General features: G+C 47.8%; 1 protein-coding gene across 8 annotated transcripts in view; it reads left to right on the forward strand.

Annotated features, from left to right (window-relative positions):
* The window catches only part of LOC138764101 (sodium- and chloride-dependent creatine transporter 1-like), a 59,450-nt gene extending 40,135 nt beyond the window's left edge, over positions 1–19,315 (forward strand). For 2 of the 8 annotated variants that reach the window (XM_069939476.1, XM_069939479.1), the window contains 5 exons: positions 5,351–5,488; positions 7,911–8,013; positions 15,005–15,105; positions 15,943–16,113; positions 17,491–19,315. In XM_069939476.1, coding sequence (XP_069795577.1) covers positions 5,351–5,488; positions 7,911–8,013; positions 15,005–15,105; positions 15,943–16,113; positions 17,491–17,622 — 645 coding nt within the window. In that variant the 3' untranslated portion in view covers positions 17,623–19,315. The other 6 variants (XM_069939477.1, XM_069939478.1, XM_069939484.1 and 3 more) reach the window with 5 other exon arrangements.
* Positions 19,316–20,337: the final 1,022 nt, after the last annotated feature.

Raw genomic sequence — 20,337 nt, forward strand, 5'->3', positions numbered from 1 at the left:
AGAAATCGAGAATAGTCTTCAGACAGCTAGTAGAGCTGTTGGTGGAAGATGGTTCCTCCATCACAGATCCAGTGAGAATAGCCTGAGAAGTCCATTCATTTTACGTGACTCTTCTTGCCGGATCCATCCAGTGATGATGTGCATCAAATCCTTTGTGAGAAGGAGCTGCAGGTCAGCCCTGAAGCTATCGAGTGACTAGAATCTCTCCTGTTGCTGGAAGAGTGGACCGGAGCCCTTCACCAGCAGTGGAGCACCAAGTCTCCAGGACTAGACAGGCTGACAGTGAAATCCCTCAGCGCCTTCTGGGACATCCTGGGTGTTGATTTCTCCAGAAGAGCCTGATGAGTCTGGTGTTGCACGAGCCAGTGATGGAGATCATACTGTCGGCTTACACCGATGACATCCTCCTCATGGTCACTGACCCCAATAACCTGCAGAGGATGCATGAATGCCAGGTTTTCTCAGGCACATCCTCTGCCAGGATCAACTGGGCAAAGTGCTCCGGCCTTCTGGTGGGACAGTACCAGATGGATTCCCTGTCTGAGGAGATGTGTCCCTTTGAGTCATTTGCTATGGATCGTCTTTACCTAGGGATCTTCCTGAGTGCCACTGGAGATTCCTGGCTGGCCAACTGGTGGGAACTGGAGGGAAAGGTCTCTGAGCGGTTGGGGCGCTGGTCAGGTCTCTATGCAATCTCATACCAGGGTAGGGAGCTGGTCATCAACCAGCTGGGGGCCTTGATGCTGTGGTACCAGCTCTCACCTTGGTCCCACCCACAGTTTTTGTTGCCAAGATCCAGAAGAAGTTGGACTTCTTCTGGGGAAACAGGAGGCACTGGGTCTCTGCTGTGGTCCTGTGTCTGTTGATCGCAGAGGGTGTGTCACTGGTGTGTGACTAGATCCACCAGTCGACACTCTGCCTGAGGGCCCTGTAGAGATACATGTTCACCGAGCACCCTCCGTAGTGGCATGTGCTGGCCATCTACTTCCTTCACCAGGGAATCTGCCTACTGGAAGGCACGCAATTCCCAGTGGCAAAAATCAGTCATGGAGCTGCCTGCGTTTTACCGGGAGCTATGTGGGTCTGGGTCGTGGTCTCTGCTGGAGAGGGTGGTCCCCGTCGCACAGTGATAGGTGTTGGGCAACTCGGGGTTGGAGCAGTCCTGACCTTGCTGAGCCCTAATTAGCTGGGGGTGCTTATCAGACTCAAAGCTCAACGTGTTTTTCAGGAGCCAGTCCAGCACAATGTGAGCCACCAGGCGATGATCCATTTTGTGCCATTTCGGGATGCACTGAAGCTGTTCCTATTCAGGCTGCTCACTTCCTCGCCCTCGTCAGCCATCCAGATGTGCTATGGCAGTCCATTTTACAATCCGGTGGCTAGGGGATCCCCAGTGTTGTTCTCTGTATACAGTAGTTTTTCCCCTTTACATTAGAGGACCTGGGATGGAGAATGTTGCACCAAGCAATGCCATGTAACTGCTTCTTGAGTCGGTTCACCAACACCCCGGTTGCCTGTCACTACTGCACAGGGCGGAGAGAGTGTATCACTTCTTTGTGGAGTATCTGGTGTTGCAGCCCCTCTTCACGTACCCCGTAGAGGCTGGTCCTCAAATTCTGGCTCCCTCTTCGGTGGGGAGGAGGGGGTTGGGTGTTTGTGGCATTGTTGTTGGGCTGATGAAACTGGTTATTTATGGGTCGAGAGGCAGGAAGGTGTGGGGCGAGTCACCTCGCCCCTCTTTGATGGTTATGTCAAGGCCCGTGAAGTGTTGGAGCAGGAGTATGCGGTTTCTAAGGGGACGGTGGCTGAGTTCTGGGAATGGTGGTTGAGGATCAAATCATGTTTTAATTTAATGTGAAATACTGTAATAGAGAGGCAATAGTGATTACTGCTTCTTGTGTTTTCTTCTGGCATATATTAACGGTGGTTTTTTTTTTAGTTGTAACTCTGTGTGTTTTGTGTCTTGTAAAGTTGTAGTCTTAAATAAAGTTTGTATGTTAAGGGCAGTACTAAAAATGGGCCACACTGTGGCAGTGACAGTGCAGAAGTCGGTCTGCATCGGTGGGAAGACGGATAAATTATTTAAATGGCTGAAATGAGATCTGAATCGAAAGGGGGTTTTGTGTGTGGTGTGGGAGTACTAGGACAAACTTCTTGTTCAGAAGAAGTCTGCTACTTGTGAGTAAAGCTCTGTTATCTCCAACTACACAGTTTGAGCAATTAACTGACAGTTTGCCAGAGTACATTTACTCCATTGCAGAACTACCATTTTTCATCTAAGTTTACCATCAGTGACTCCACCGCCGGTTTGTCACTGATTAGCTCGGCAATTGGCTGTTGATGACTTTTCGGCAACATCTTGAAGGCCTGGAAGTCTCGGCCTTACCTTTGAGGACTTTGGCAGATTGCCAGAAAGCATTTTACGAAACATTCAGGTAGTTCTGTTCATTGCTCTGCTATCTCATCATCCAGATAAAGGACTCACATCTCGGCCTCTCGTTTCGAAATGGGGAATATGGGATGATGTGTTTGAGGAGGACTGAGTTAGCATAACATTAGTCAACGTGAGACCTGCCCTCTTGTGGACTACTGCTTTATTCCAGTGGTTCCCAACCTTTTACTTTCCACTCACACACCACTTTAAGTATTCCCTATGCCATAAGTGTTCTGTGATTAGTAAGGGATTGCTTAAGGTGGTATGTGAGTAGGAAGGGAAGGTTGAGAATCTCTGCTCTAGACCCAATTATTACTGAAATATTTTGCTTGAGAAAAATTGTCATTGGCCCATTTCCTTTGGAGTTATGAAACTACTGACATGGTCTTTGCCCTCAGACAGCTCCAAGAAAAGTGCAGAGAACAAAACAAAGGACTCTACATCACCTTTGTTGACCTCACCAAAGCCTTCGACACCGTGAGCAGGAAAGGGGTTTGGCAAATACTAGAGCGCCTTGGATGCCCCCCAAAGTTCCTCAACATGGTTATCCAACTGCACGAAAACCAACAAGGTCGGGTCAGATACAGCAATGAGCTCTCTGAACCCTTCTCCATTAACAATGGCGTGAAGCAAGGCTGCGTTCTCGCACCAAGCTGAACCAAGCCATGAAAGACCTCAACAATGAAGACGCTGTTTACATCCGGTACTGCACAGATGTCAGTCTCTTCAATCTGAGACGCCTGCAAGCTCACACCAAGACACAAGAGCAACTTGTCCATGAACTACTCTTTGCAGACAATGCCGCTTTAGTTGCCCATTCAGAGCCAGCTCTTCAGCGCTTGACGTCCTGTTTTGCGGAAACTGCCAAAATGTTTGGCCTGGAAGTCAGCCTGAAGAAAACTGAGGTCCTCTATCAGCCAGCTCCCCACCATGACTACCAGCCCCCCCACATCTCCATCGGGCACACAAAACTCAAAACGGTCAACCAGTTTACCTATCTCGGCTGCACCATTTCATCAGATGCAAGGATCGACACCGAGATAGACAACAACAGACTCGCCAAGGCAAATAGCGCCTTTGGAAGACTACACAAAAGAGTCTGGAAAAACAACCAACTGAAAAACCTCAAAGATAAGCGTATGCAGAGCCGTTTTCATACCCACACTCCTGTTCGGCTCCGAATCATGGGTCCTCTACCGGCATCACCTACGGCTCCTAGAACTCTTCTACCAGCGTTGTCTCCGCTCCATCCTCAACATTCATTGGAGCGACTTCATCCCTAACATCGAAGTACTCGAGATGGCAGAGGCCAACAGCATCGAATCCATGCTGTTGAAGATCCAACTGCACTTGGTAGATCATGTCTCCAGAATGGAGGACCATCGCCTTCCCAAGATCGTATTATATGGCAAGCTCTCCATTGGTCATCGTGTCAGAGGTGCACCAAAGAAGAGGTACAAGGACTGCCTAAAGAAATCTCTTGGTGCCTGCCACATTGACCACCGCCAGTGGGCTGATATCGCCTCAAACCGTGCATCTTGGCACCTCACAGTTCGGCGGGCAGCAACCTCCTTTGAAGAAGACCACAGAGCCCACCTCACTGACAAAAGACAAAGGAGGAAAAACCCAACACCCAACCCCAACCAACCAATTTTCCCCTGTAACCGCTGCAACCGTGTCTGCCTGTCCCGCATCGGACTTGTCAGCCACAAACGAGCCTGCAGCTGACGTGGACATTTACCCCTCCATAAATCTTCGTTCACGAAGCCAAGCCATGAAACTGTGCACATAACAAATCAATTTGGAATGATTAAAAGAGTGGTTTTCAAACTTTTTCTTTCTACCCATATACCACCTTAAGCAATCCCTTATTAATCACAGAACACTTATGGCATAGGGAATACTTAAAGTGGTATGTGAGTGGAAAGTAAAAGGATGGGAACCACTGCTTTATACTATGGTCTAGTTTGTTTGTTATTCATAAATATGCCAGACCTGTCTTGCAAAAGACCTTGGCCCTACAGGAGTTGCGCTGGGCCAGGAATTCTTTTGCATCACTGGAAGATTGCAGTCATGATTCTTGTCCCCGACCATCAAGGTTGGAAAATCCACAAAGGCAGTGATTGGGAGCAATGGCTACCTGGACATGAAAGTACACGTGAAAATGGAGGGGAAATCCGTGATTTCCCAACGAAATGCGAAGGCAGTGGACCTTGTCATGAGTTGAGTCAATTCATGGATTCACTAGCCATCTGTCACTTCAGTGGCTTGGTTGAGACTATGTTTCACAGAGATATGGAGTGTGCAAGGGTGCTGCCTCTGTTCATGTGCTTGAAGAGGTTGCTCCTCAAGTTCTGGCTACACTTTGGCCTCACACTCCTGATCTTTGGGCAACGGGTACAGAGGAGGGAGGGTTGGTCTAGAGTTGTCCTCGTCAGCCTGGTATTGGGCCTGAATAGAGGGCCGTCCAGGGGTGCAGGTAGTAGACATTCGAGGGTTCAGCTTGGGGTGACTACCTGCCCCTCTTCTGAGGACATCTGTGTACCTGTGTATCCCTGGAAAAGGAGTACTCAGTGCTCACGGGCAGTTTGGAGGGTCTCGTGGAACAGTTGACTCCCCAAAGAATTTGACGGTATCAACGAAGATAATTATGTTTCAATTTGTAACTTAAATTTTGTGTGAGTAGTCTGATTTATAAACTAATGTAGTACTTGTGACTTGAATAATTAAGGGGTGGCATTGATTTACTGCTAAAAACGCAAAAAGAAAACTGAGGGAGGGTCACACTGAGGAGGGCTGTGTTTTGTGCAGGGAGTTGTCAGTGTGTTAGTGGGTCATCGGGCCAGCATGTTTGCAAGCTGCCCTACAGAATGACTCTGTCCCATTCCCACACTGGTTGATGTGTCCACTCTGCAGTTCGTGGGCGTGGAGGGTTTCATCACTGGCATCATGGACCTGTTCCCTGCCTCGATGGTTGGCAACGTGCGTCGAGAGGTGGTGGTCGCCGTCTCCTGTTTGGTCTGCTTCATTATCGACCTGTCCATGGTGACCGACGTAAGTGTGAGCAGCGACTGGGGGTGCCCAGCATTGAAGGGATAATTATTGTGGGCTGTGGAAATGGACAGGGACGGAACAATTCAAGATAACCACCTCAGGAAGGTGGCTTGGCAAATGGTGTACAGCTGCACTAAACCGTTGTGGAGCTGGGAAATTCATGAGTGTGGATGGTAGTTGGTGGGCTGAAGGGCCCTATTCTCTGCTTCACTTGATTTCTGAAAGTCCCTCAAGCTGTATCACAAGTCATCCTGCACAATCCAAGCTGTTCATGTCAACCAAGCTGAAATTTGGTTCATAAGCTTCTGAACCTTCCTGTCCATAGATCTGTTCAAATGCCTTTGATCATTATAATCATACCCACTTCTACAGCTTCCTCTGGTAGATTGTTCCACATACAGACCACTCTCTGAGTGGAAAAAGTTATCCCTCAGGTCCCTCTTAAACCTCTCACCTTAAACCTATGCCTTCTCGTTCTGGAATAATTACCCTAGGAAGTAAAGTGTGGGTATTCACTTTTTCACTTTATGCCACTCATGATTTTATAAACCTCTATCAGATCAGCTTTCGCTCCAGGGACTAAAGTCTCAGCTGAACTCAGCTCCTCCACTCCCGGCAACAATCTGCTCCTCTGTGTCTCTTCCAACTTATTGATGTCCTTCCTACAGCTGGGAACTACACAGTCTTCCCAGTGTGGTCTCATCAAAGCCTTGTACAGCTGAATCAAAGCGTCTCAACTTTTGTACTCTGTACCCCTGCCCAATGAAAGCCAGCGTGCCAAATGCCTTCTTCACCCACCCAGTCAACCTGAGTCACCATTTTCACGGAACTGCACCTGTACTCCAAGGTCTCTGTTCTATATCTCTGTACAGGGTCCTCCCATTCACCATGTATAACCTGCCCTAGTTTGACTTTCCAAAGTGCAAACCTCCCACTTGCAGGAGGTAAATTCCATGTGCCACTACTTTTCCCACCTTCCCAACTGATCTTGATCCTGTTGTAAATGTAGATATATTTCCTCATTGTCCTGCCGAAGCTCCACACAGTCAACAGGCTGTGATTTCTCACCTCAGTTCTTTTGTAGTAAAAGAAACCTATACTTGCCTTGCTTACAGCTTGTTGACTTGCACCTGACAAACCAGCAAGCTTGGATATATTCAGTACATCTCCTGATCTTCTTATTAAAATCATTGCCTTAGGTTGTGAATGGTTGGAATTTTGAGGCTATTCTTGTGGAAATATTTTCAAAGATGTAACTTGGAGAATAGATGAGGGTAAACCAGTTGATGAGGTGTATTTGGACCTTCAGAAGGTCTCGGCGCCAATCCCTGTGACTGGCCACAGGGTCCCAACTTGGAAATTCCACCTCATTCCTTTCTCTTGTTTGTCCTCTGACCAATGTTCTATGTGCAACAGGATATTACCTTGAGTATGTACATTTGGACTTTGGGAACCTGTTGGAAAGTCTATTAATTGATCTGCTTTTACCAATCCCAACAGATTCAGCCTCAAAGAGATCTGCGTGAAGTTTCCACCTACATTGCCTTAAAGAGGTCCAAGCATCAGATCCTCTATAGCTCTTTCCACACACCCACCACCTCTATGTGAAGAAGTTGCTCCTTTTAAATCTCCCCCACCCTCACCTGGACTCTTCTACCCCCTTAACCTCCTACACTTCAAGAAAAAACATTCTAACATGTCCAGCCTCTCATTATAACTCAAACCTTCCATTCCTAGGAATATGCTGGGGAATCTTTATTGTACTTTGCCAACTTAATGTCCTAAGATTACAACCTTGAGGTTCTGTTTTTTTTAAAACTTTCGACCTAACTCCCAAGATTCTCTCTGCAGGATCTCATCTCTTTCCTGCCTATGTGGTAGGTTCCAATGTGGATGTAGGCTCCTCCTTTGGCTGCAAACCCTCTTCCCTACCCCTTTCATAATGCACTGTGTCCGCTCTGAGATATCTTTGTTCCTGGCACTATTCCAGAGCTTTACCATGGAGCCATTGATCTGGCTGCAGCTGACATCTTGACCAGAGAGCTATATTCCACCCCACCCCCCCTGATAGTTTCCATTCTGGTGTGGAGAGGGGGAAGACACAGAACCCTGACACTCCTACCCACCAGTGGTCCCTTTTTTTCTGCTGAACCCCTTGTGTGATCACCTCCCTAATGGTCATGTCTCAGAACTCTCTAACTCCTGTCTGCTCCTCGGTGAATGTTCTGATGGGCTGCAGTTGGAGAACCCAACTGCAGCCAGGGGAAGATGTACCATCTGCTCCCTAACAACATCTGCAACATGAGCAGAGCTGGCAGGAGGCGTCAGAACAGAGTAACGTCAAAGCATAGCACTACATGGCAGAATAAGCTGGAGGGGCTGAAAGGCCTTTTGTACTGACCTGTACCTTTCTCTGTGACAGGGGGGCATGTACATCTTCCAGCTATTCGATTACTACTCAGCCAGTGGCATCACACTCCTCTGGCAGGCCTTCTGGGAGTGTGTGGTTGTTGCCTGGTTTTATGGTAAGTCATCAGGACATTGAAAATAGCAGGACCCGAGAATGCATAGAGCTAGGACAGGTGACAGAGAACATAGAACTGCAACAGGGGACAAGGAAGGTAGAACTAGAACAGGGGACAGGGAAGGTAGAACTGGGACAGGGAAGGTAGAACTGGGACAGGGAAGGTAGAACTGGGACAGGGAAGGTAGAACTGGGACAGGGAAGGTAAAACTGGGACAGGGAAGGTAAAACTGGGACAGGGAAGGTAAAACTGGGACAGGGAAGGTAAAACTGGGACAGGGAAGGTAAAACTGGGACAGGGAAGGTAGAACTGGGACAGGGAAGGTAGAACTAGAAGAGGGGACAGGGAAGGTAGGACTGGAAGAAGGTACAGGGAAGGTAGGACTGGAAGAAGGTACAGGGAAGGTAGGACTGGAAGAGGGGGCAGGGAAGGTAGAACTGGAACGGGGGCAGAGAAGGTAGAACTAGAACAGGGGGCAGGGAAGATAGAACTGGAAGGGGGAGAGAAAATATAGAACGAACAGAGGACAGGAAACAGAAATGGAATGGGACAGAGAACATAGAACTGGAACGGATGATAGTGAAGGTACAACTTGAATAGGGCAGGGAACATAGAACTCGAAAAAGAGTGGGAACGAAGAGCTCAAACGGGATAGAGAACATCGAATGAGAACAGGACAGGGAACAGAATGAGAACAAGGGACAGAACATAGAGCTAGAACAGAGGACAGGGAACGTAAAACTGGAACAGGGCGACAGGGAACGTAGAACTGGAAAAGGGCTACAGGGAACATAGAACTGGAACAGGGCGACAGGGAACGTAGAACTAGAATGGGGACAGGGAGCGTAGAACTGGAACGGGATCAGGGAACATAGAACTAGAACAGAGACAGGGAATGTAGAACTGGAACGGGGGGACAGGGAGCATAGAACTAGAATGATGGATAGGGAGCATAGAACTGGAACAGGACAGAGAACATAGAACAGGAATTGGGGTACAGGGAACGTAGAACAGAGGACGGAACGTAGAACGGGAACTGGGGGATGGAACGTAGAATGGGAATTGGGGGACAGGGAATCTTGAACGGGAACGTAGAACTGGAACAGGACAGGAAACAGAACAGGGGACAGGCAATGTAGAACTGGAACAGGACAGAGAACTTAGAAATGAAATAGGACAGAAACCAGAAATGGTAGAGGGAGCAGAGAGCATAGAACTGGAATGGAGGACAGTGAATGTAAAACTAGAATAAGGTAGGGGATGTAGAGCTCGAGAAGGAGATAGGCAACCTAGAACTCAAATGGCATAGAGAACGTAGAATGAGATCGGGACAGGGAACATAGAATGAGAACGGGGGATGGGGAATGTAAAACTGGATCAGTGGACAGGCAATGTAGAACTGCAACAGGGGACAGCCAATGTAGAACTGGAACAGAACAGAGAATGTAGAACTGGAACAGGACAGAAAATGTAGAACTGGAACAGGACAGAAAATGTAGAACTGGAACAGGACAGAAAATGTAGAACTGGAACAGGACAGAAAATGTAGAACTGGAACAGGACAGAAAATGTAGAACTGGAACAGGACAGAAAATGTAGAACTGGAACAGGACAGAAAATGTAGAACTGGAACAGGACAGAAAATGTAGAACTGGAACAGGACAGAAAATGTAGAAATGTAACAGGACAGAAAATATAGAACTGGAACAGGACAGAGAACGTAGAAATGAAACAAGACAGAAAACAGAAATGGTAGAGGAAGCAGAGAGTGTAGAACTGGAATGGAGCACAGTGAATGTAGAACTAGAATGGGGTAGGGGACGTAGAGCTTGAACAAGATGGAACGTAGAGCTCAAGCAGGATATAGAACATAGAATGAGAAGGGGACAAGGAACATAGAGCTGGAACAGGGGACAGAGAGCATAGAGCTGGAACAGAGAGCATAGAGCTGGAACAGGGGACTGAAAACATAGAGCTGGAACAGGGGTCAGAGAACATTGAGCAAAATGAGGACAGAGAACATAGAGCTAGAAGAGGGGACAGAGAGCTAGAACAGGGGTCAGAGAACATAGAGCTTGAACAGGGGACTAAGAACCTAGAGCTAGAACAGGGGACTAAGAACATACAGCTAGAACAGGAGACAGAGAACATAGAGCTAGACAGGGACAGAGAACATAGAGCTAGACAGGGACAGAGAACATAGAGCTAGAACAGGGGACAGAGAAGATAGAGCTGGAACAGGGGTCAGAGAACATTCAGCAAAATGGGGACAGAGAACATAGAACTGGAACGGGGTCACGGAATGTAGAACTCGAATGGGGGGACAGAGAACGTGGAATTAGAAAGGGACAGAGAACGTAGAATGGGAACAGAGAAAGTAGAACTGGAACGGAGGTCAGAATGGAGAACTGGAATGGGGACAGGAGATGGAGAATTGAAACAGGACAGAGGATGCATAACTGGAACCGGAGACACAAAGTGAAGGACTAGAACAGGGGACAGATATCCCAGCACAGATCCTGTGGCACACTGATCACAGACACACCATTCCCAGCACCAATCTGTGTGGTACACCACTGGTGTTAGACACCAGTCCCAGTACCAATCCCTGAGGGACACTACTGGTCACAGTAACCAGTCCAAGCACCAATACCTGTGGGACACCACTGGTCACTGACACCAATCTCAGCACTGATCACTGTGGGACACCACTGGTCACGCACACCAGTCCCAGCAGTGATCCCTGTGGGACACTACTGGTCACTGACACCAGTCTCAGCGCTAATTTCTGTAAAACACCACTGGTCACAGACACTAATCTCAGCACTGATCCCTGTGGGAAACTGGTCATAGACACCAATCTCAGCACTGATCCCTGTGGGACACCACTGGTCACAGACACCAACCCCAGAGCTGATCCATGAGGAACACTACTGGGTCACAGTCACAATCCCAGCACCAATACCTGTGGGACACCACTATACACAGACATCAGTTCCAGCATTGATCTTTGTGGGATACTGGTTACAAACACCAGAGTTCCCAGCACTGATTCCTTTGGGATCATTGCATTGCAGTACTGATTTGTTGTGAATGAACATCCTGCCCATTCTCCTGGTCCGCACTTCACCCTACATTGTCACTACATTCCCCTGGAAACCTTATTCCAAAAGTGAACATATTCTCAGCGGACAATGCTGTTTAGCCTATCACGCAGTCCCAGCTCTCTGATCAGACTAATATTTTCCACTGGTTTCAGTCAGAATCCCCCATGGAAAATATTTGTTAAATCCAGCCCACTGGCACTTGTGGTGGATAATCCCAGAGCCACCATATCGCCTCAGAGAATCTCTCTGCTCACTGAGCCCCTGCCCCAGAAATTGCCCCACCCCCAAGTAATTATGAGTGGGTGGGCAGAAGTCTCTTCCCTTTTTCATTGGCTGGGGTGATGGTGTGTGGCAACAAATGACATGTCTGCTCACCAATGGCAGAGAGATTCTCTGAGGCGATCTTCTGGTTCCCAGCCTGCCATCATATTGATTATCATATGTTCCAGTACAGGTCCTTCAACCCATGATGTTGTGCTGACCTACAGTGTCCTAATTAAAGGAAAAGGTTCCATTATTGCCACGTTATACTACATTTATAATGTAACATAGGTGAAATTCTTTAACTTTGCAGACACTTTCGCCACTTTGTCCAGCGGCCCTCACAGAAAACTACAGCACCTGGTGTTCCTAAGCGGTTTCCCTTCCAAGTACTGACCAGTCCTGTGCCTGCTTAGCTTCCGAGGTTAGACAACCCAGGCGTATTCAGGCTATATTTGGGACAAAGACACATTATTTTTGCCTTTATTTGTCCCTGTGCTCTACAGTTTTAAATTTGTAATCAAACAGTTCACGTTATTGAAATACACATTCCATATTATATTAAAGGTTATTTGCATACATTTTGGTTTTGACCATGTAGAAATTACAGCAATTTTTATACGTAGTTTTCCCATTGCAGGTCACCATAATGTTTGGGATATTTGGCTTCACAGGTATCTGTGAGTACTCAGGTATGTTTAATTATTTCATTGGTGCAGATATAAGAGAGCTAGGTTTCCTTCTAAGCTTTTGATCACCTTTGGAATCTGTACTCATCATTTTTCAACAAGGACCAGAGCTGTGCCAATGAAAGTCAAAGAAACTAGTATGAGGCTGAAAAATAAGAAGACAGTAAGAGACATCACCCAAATCTTAAGATTACCAAAATCAATTGTTTGGAACATCATTAATAAGAAAGGGGGTACAGGTGAGCTCAGTAATTGCCAAGGGACTGGTAGGCGAAGGAAGACTCCACTGCTGATGACAGAAGAATACTCATTTTAATTAAGAAAAATCCCCAAACATTTGTCGACAGATCAGAAACACTCTTCATGAGGCAGATGTAAATCTGTCAATAATTATTTCTGCAGAAGTCATCATGAGCAGAAATACAGAGGCTACATTGCAAGATGCAAACCATCAGTTAGCCACAGAAACAGGATGGCCAGATTACAGTTTGCCAAGAAGTATTTAAAAGAACCTGCACAATTCTGGAAAAGGGTCTTGTGTACATGATTAACTATCAGACTGATGGCAAGAGCAAAGTGTGGAACCAAAAGGAACTGCCCAAGATCCAAAGTATACCACCTCGTCTGTGAAACATGGTGGCAGGGGTGTTAAGGCCTGGGCATGCCTGGCTGCTACAGATACTGACACACTTATTTTCATTGATGGTAACTGCTGATGGTAGTAGCAAAATGAATTCTGAGGTCTGTAGAAACATCTCATCTGCTCAAGTTCAAGCAAATGCCTCCGAACTCATTGGATAACACTTTATCCTACAGCAAGACAATGACCCCAAACAGACTGCTAAATCAACAAAGGAGTTGCTTCTTGAATGGCCAAGTCAGTCACTCAATCTAATCCAATTGAGCATGCTTTCCATAAGAGGACGTAATCCCAAAACAAGCAGGAGCTGAAGATGGCTGCAGTAGAGGCCTGGCAGAGCATCACCAAAAAGATACTCTGCACCTGGTGATGTCTACAAATCACAGACTTCAAGCAGTCATTGCAAGCATTAAAAGTATTAAAATAATGTTTAATTCTCACCAAAATAATGCTGGCTGCTGCCGATCTCCGACATGTCCCCACCAAGACCCTGCTTCTGCCGGCAGCCTGAGGTCCCCCATTGCCACCGGCAGCCCGATATCCTCCAGTCAGTTCGGCTCCAAAAAAATTTGGATAAATGAGAATTTCTGATACCTTAATTTATCCAAAATGTTTTTAAATTTTGAAATAAAAGGATTTTGGAGAGTCCAATTTTGGATAATCAAAGTGTACTGTACTAAACATGACAAGTATAATATACATACCATTGTTATGTCCCAAATATCTGAAACTTCTGTGTGGTCAAACCAAAATATCACAAATACCCTTTAATAAAATCTGGAAGCTGCACTTAAATCACATGTGAATTGTTTTGTTACAAGTTTAAAACTGCAGCACAGAGACAAATAAAAAAATGTTTTGGTCCCAAACATTATGGAGGGCACTGTATATAAACCTCAACAATCTAACCCTTCCTTACCTCATACCCATAGCCCTCTTTTTTCTTGCATCCATGTGCCTGTCTAAGAGACTTGAATGTTCCTATTGTACTAGCCTCCACGACCACCCCTGGCAATGCATTCCAGGCATTCACTTCTCTCTGTATATTAAAAAAACACCTTACCCCTGACATCTCCCCCCAAACCTTCACCTTATACAGATGTCCTCTGGTGTTTGCAACTCTTGTCCCAGTAAAAGGATGCTGGCTGTTTGTCCTATCTGTTCCTCTCACAATCTTGTAGACCTCTATTAAGTCATCTTTCTCTTCTCTATAAACCTTGTTCTCCAATCCAGGCTACATCCTCGTAAATCTCCTCTGCAACCTCTCCATGGCTTCTACATCCTTCCTGTAATGAGCCGATCAAAACTGAACACAATACTTTCAAGTTTATTTGTCATCTGATTGTACCAGTGCAGCCCCATAAAACAACATTCTTTGGCTTCCAGTGCAAACATACATTCAGACCTTACAACACATAGACAAGTGTAGTACATATGTACTGTTCATATATTTATGTATTTTCTACTTCGACTTTCTGCTACTCTGTAAAAAAAAATGTCTTACTCCCGACGGAGACATTCCTCCCCTCTGGTTGTACAGATGTCCTCTAATGTTTGCTATTGCCCTGAGGAAAAAGGCACTAGCTGGCCACCCTTTCCATGCCTCTCATGATCTTGTTGACCTCTATTAAGTCACCTCTTATCCTTCTTCGCTCCAAAGAGAAAAGTCCCAGCTCTTTTAACCTTGCCTCATATGATACATTCTCCAATCCAGACAGCATCCTGGTAAATCTCCTCTGCACCTTCTCCAACGCTGACAGATCCTTCCTTTAATGAGACGACCAGAACTGAACACAGTACTCAAGTGTGATCTAACTAGAGTTCAGCTGATGAAGATGTTCAGATAACTCCCCAGTGAATGGAAGGCTCCAGGCCTCTGCCCATGGGGTTCAACTATGAACTGCAAAGCATGGACTGGAATAGAGCATGGGAGAGTCAGACCAACGGCTCCTCCCTGTCTTGTGCTGAGCTGTTATTCCCAATGATCAGGCTGTGGGGTTCATCACCTTTGCACATCAAGAACCTCCTGTGTACCAACGATATGTCATGACATTGTTCTACTCCCTGAATTGCCCGCCTTCTATCACCTTCCTCATAGTGAATACAGACGAGAAGCACTTGTATATTTCACCCACCTCCTGTGGCTCAGCATGGTATTGCAGTGCAGAACCTACCCTAGCTGTCTGTCCACTCTGTGCCCATCGTAATCTTGTAGACCTCTATTAAGTCACTGCAGATTGAGAGGATTGTGAGCATGGGGAAAAGCAGCTGATAGTCCTTTGTATGTACATCAGGTGCAGACCGATTCACCAGCGACATTGCCTGGATGATTGGATATCGGCCCCTGCCATGGATAAAGTGGTGCTGGTTGTTCATCACTCCCTGTGTCTGCGTGGTGAGTGACTGCCCTTCTAGTACCATCACTTTAGAAACATAGCGGTGACAGTAGGCCTCAGGGAGTGCTGGGTGACAGGGGATCTGCCAGATGTAGGACAACGACACTGCAGGCTTGTCAGCAACTGAGGATCAGCACTACAGGGTTGCAGAGATAATGAGCTGATGTGTGGGGGGTTTTCCCCAGCTGGGGAGGTTGGGATCACAGGGCATCATCTCAGATTTGAGTGACCTCGTCACTCAGAGGGTAGGGAACTGACCACAGGCCTCGGGTGACAGCCACTGATTAGGAGGGAGATCAGGACATCGCGGGAGAAGGAAGGGTGGAGGAGGGAAATGGGTGTGTGTGGTGGAGTGGGTGGGCTGGGACAGGGTGAGTGTGGCATAGGTAATGAGGGTGTGGGGAGGGAACAGGATGGGCGTGGTCTGGTGTGGGGGAGAAGGAAGCTGAAGTCCAGAATGGGGAGGTTTGAAAGGCCGTTATATGAACATAGACATCTCGGCCCCTGCTCCTGGATTAGTGCAGCAGACACTGACAGTCCATAGCAGTCAGACTCCTGTCACCTGTCCAGTCTATGCTATCCCTCAGGACAATCCAATTGGACCATTTCTCCATAACTTCTCTCTGATCTATTCTCCCTCACATTCCCATCAAATACTCCAGGGAGATATCCAGCTACAGTGGATATCCAGCTACAGTAATATCCGACTGGACCGTAGAAACCATGATTAGGGATCGTACAGGTGACACTGAGAGTAGTGGTGTAGCCAGTAGTGAAGAAGGATATCTCTGCTGACAGGCTCAGTTGACATGCCAATGCTGTGTCTCTCCCCACAGGGTATTTTCCTGTTTCACATTGTGAACTACAAACCTCTGACCTACAACAAGACCTACGTGTACCCGTGGTGGGGAGAAATGATGGGCTGGATCTTGGCCCTGGCCTCCATGCTCTGCATCCCTGCCACTGTGATCATCAAACTGCTCTGCAGCCAAGGCTCCCTGCGAGAGGTCAGTCAGCTCCGCAGCTAAGAGAGGATCTGTGTTCTGCGTCTTGGAGTCAGGGCCTGGCATCCGTTGAACACTGAGCTTCGCCCAAGCAGGATGTGAAAATATCCTGCTGCTTCTGGCCTGCAATGGGAACAGGAGTGCCCTGTCCACACAGGCTGGAGAGGGGGTGGGTAATGTCCACTGTACAGGTGCATCAGTGCTTAAGGTAGATGGATGATGGGGAGAGTCTCCGCAGAGGGAGAGTGTCAGAGGGGAGAGTTGGTGACGGGAGAGTGAACGTGGGGAGAGTGGGTGACGGGAGAGTGAACGTGGGTGACCGGAGAAAGTGGGTGAAGGGGGAGGGGAGAGTGTCCGTGAGGACTTTATCCATGGGGAGAGTGGGTGACAGGTGAAAATGTCTGTGGGGAGTGTGGCGTGACAAGGGAGAGTGGGTTATAGGGGAGAGTGTCTGTGGGGAGACTGCATGTCAGGGAAAGAGTCCATGGAGAGAGTGGATGATGGAGGAGAGTACCCATGGGGAGAGGGTGACAGTGAAGAGTACCTGTGGGAAGAGTATCCATGGGGAGAGGAGAAAGTGTCTGTGGGAAGAGTGGGTGACGGTACAGTATCCGTGGGGAGACTGGGTGATGGGAAAGTGTCTGTGGGGAGGGAGGGTGATGGAGGAGAGTGTCTGTGGGGAGAAGGGGTGATAGGAGAGTGTCCACGGGAGGATGGGTGGTGGGGGAGAGTGTTCACAGGGACAGTAGGCACCGGGAGAATGTCCGCGGGGAATGTGTCCATGGGGAGAGTGGGTGATGGGGGAGCGTGTCGGTGGGGAGACTGTGACGGGGACAGTATTCGTGGGGAAACTGGGTGATGGGAGAGCGCCCATGGGGTGGGAGAGTGGGTGATGGAGGAAAGTGTCCATGGGAAGAGTGGGTAACAGGAAGAGTGTCCGCGGGGAGAGTAGGTAACAAGGGAGAGTGTATGTGGGTAGAATGGGTGATAGGGGAAGGTGTCCGTGGGGAGAGTAGGTGACGGGGGAGAGTGTCCATGGGGAGATGGGAGAAACTGTCCATGGGGAGAGGAGGTGGGATAAAGGGGAGAGTGGTTGTCGGGGGAGAGTAAGTAATGGGGAGAGTGGGTGATGGGTGCAAGTGTCCATATGGAGAGTGTCCGTGGGGAGAGTGGGTAACGGGGGAAAGTGTCCACGTGGACATGAAGTGCTGTGTTGAATGGATTGAACACAATGTGGTCACAGAATACTCTATTGGACACGGGTTGTCACAGAGAGCTGTGTTGGACACAGAATTATGTATTAGACACGGGTTGGACCCTGAGTACTGTGTAGGGCATGTGTTGGGCACGGATGATCACAGAGTGCCTGTATGTTCACAGCGCTGGAAGCTTCTCACCACCCCGGTGTGGGGCTCGCACCACCTACAGTACATGAACATGGAGACATCGTTGAAGTACCAGTCATCTCAGGGCATGCCCCAGAGCCACAAGGAGAAAGAGACAGCCATCTAGCAGAGAGTTCAGCCTGAGAACCTTCCCCATGACTCCACCGCCTGCTCACACTCTACTTCTGCAGTTTATTGTACAGAATGTCAATCTTGGCTTTCATGATGGTTTGATTTTCTTTGATTGCATTCTTTCATCTGTGAACATGGAATCATGCCTGTGACCTGGAACAACCTCCAGATATTGAACATGCCTTGCTTCCTGCTCCAGAGAAAGAGGTGCTGTCCAATGAAACTTCCCTTCTCATTTGGCTGAGGTCAGGCACAGCAATCCAATCAGCAGCAAGGTGCCAACATTGACCTGAGCCACTCCGGAGGGGTCTAGCTCAATGGCATGTAGTGGGGATTGGGGCTAGGCTCCAGGCCAGTTGGAAGTTTAGTTAGACAGGGCAGGTTCCACCTAGAAGTGGTTGGCAGGTTCAGGAAACACTGACTTCACTTCCCAAGGACGGGATAAATTGGAGATGGCCTGGTGGGTGTTGACAGATGGCCTTTAACTCGATAGCTTGCCAGTATTTGCATACAATATTTGGAATTATGACACCACAGCAGCCTGTTTCAAAGATGTCCACTGCCTTCCCTCAGTAGCTGCTTATCCCTGAGGTCCGAGTCTGAGCCTGGGCTTGAATCTGTGACTCCAATCACTATTGGTTGAGGTTTTATATTCAATTTGTTCTTTTGAAAAAAGGTGGCATGTTTTATTGTCGAGGTTGGTGCAACACTGTTGCAGCAACAACACTGGGGTTCAAATCCTGCCCTATCTGTCAGGAGTTTGTATGTGTTCCCTGTGTCTGCGTGGGTTTCTTCCAGTGCTCCGGTTTCCTCCCATCGTTCAAAATGTACCGGGATTGTAAGTCAATTTGGTGCCATTGGGCAGCAGGGGCTCATGGGCCAAAAGGACCTCTTACTGTGGTGTATGTCTAAATTTTAAAAGTTAAATTTAAAACCTTGGAACTTCCCAAAGCACATAGGTTGAAATGCAAACGCTGGTGTAAAGTGAGGAAAGGAGACAGTGCTGGAGGCAGTTATTAGGTCAGAGGCCCTCTTAGTGAGATCAGCTCTTCTAAACCCCTGCATTAGAACTGGCCTTAAGCTGCTGGGGGGTGGGTAAACCAGGGTACCATGAGAACAAGCTGTAAGCAAGGACATCTGGTCAACAAGAGTAGATGCTCAGAGAATGGGAGCTGGGAAATGCAGAGAAGGTTTGAGATCAGTAAGTGTTGACCAGACGATGGAGATGGTCACTGCCACAGGCTCTTGTACATATCAGAGATCATGACAGGTATTTGGGTGGGCTTGCACCCCTCACCCAGCTCCTTAAACTAGTGTCCTGGCAGGTGTCCATCTATTCTTATCTTCCCTGGACGTGTCCTGCTGCCATTAGTCACAGAGTACGCCCCATCAGTGGTCCCTCTGCAGAACCCATGGAACATGGTGTTGGAATATCGCTGAACATGCCAAAATTTCTCGACCTTGACTGGAAGAAGGAAAGGAGACAGACACGAGTGATGGGAAAGTCTGCAGTGAATGTCTCTATCAGTACGTGGCCTGGGATGTGACAGAGCCCAACATCCAGGAAGACTAGAGTGGTCTCAACCTGCACAAACCTCGCCCTGTCCCATTTTCACATGTCCGTGGGTTGCTCCTGGAAGACAACAAACTGACTCCAGCTTACGATGCAATAAAGTTTTGAAAATTGATTCAACTGGTCTGGTTATTGTCTCTCACAGGCCTACCCCTAATTGTCCTGAGAAACCAGTGATGAGCGAGGTGCTGGCTCTGCAGTCCTCATATACACCACTAGTCCTCCACCATTTCTGCTACCTACCACCAGATGCATATTCCCCTCTCCATCTTCCACAGGGATTGCTTCCTCTGTGACTCCCTTGTCCACTCATCCCTCCCCACCAATCGTCCTCTTGACAGCTATCCCGGTGACCACAGGAGATGCTCCAATTGTGCCCACACCTCCTTTCCAGGGCCCCAAATAATTATTCAAAGTTGAGCAATACTTCACTTGTGAATCTGTAGGGATTATCTACTGTATTCGGTGCTCTCATTATGGTGGTCTCTACATCAGAGAGCCTGGGTGCAGACGGGGAAATTGCTTTGTTCAGCCCCTTGGCTCTGTTTGCATGAATCTTCCAGTGGCTACCCATTTCAATTCCCCATCCCATTCCCTTGCTGACATGTCTGTCTAAGGTCTCATGCACTGCCAGACTGAGACCACCTGCAAATGGGAGGAAAAACACCTTGTCTTCCATCTGGGTACTCACCAACCAGATGGCATTAGCATCGACTTCTCTGTTTCTGTCAAACCCTCCCCCCTTCCTCCTATTGCCTTTCCCCCAGTTCTCTCTGTTCCCACTGTCTCCTTTCACAGAGCCAAAATCAATCAATTCTCATCTTTCCCCTTATCCAATTAACACTGTTGGGCTGAACTCCTCCACCTCCCATTCTTCAGTCTTTATTCAGGTGCCTTTCTGTTTTTTGCTTGTACCCTTGAAGAAGGGATCAGGCCCGAAATATCAGTAATATATCTTTACCTCTTTTGGACACTGCAAGAGCGGCTGAGTTCCAGTATTTCTGTGTTACTTGTCAGAGCTACACTAGTCTGGGGAGAGCTGAGACTTCCTCTCATTTATTACCACCCCATCTCTCATAAGCAGGCGACTTACCTATCTACACCCCCTATAATTTTATAGACCTCTTATCTACTCAC

Source organism: Narcine bancroftii, chromosome 5 (genome assembly GCF_036971445.1).
Source record: "Narcine bancroftii isolate sNarBan1 chromosome 5, sNarBan1.hap1, whole genome shotgun sequence".
Taxonomy (NCBI): Eukaryota; Metazoa; Chordata; class Chondrichthyes; order Torpediniformes; family Narcinidae; genus Narcine; species Narcine bancroftii.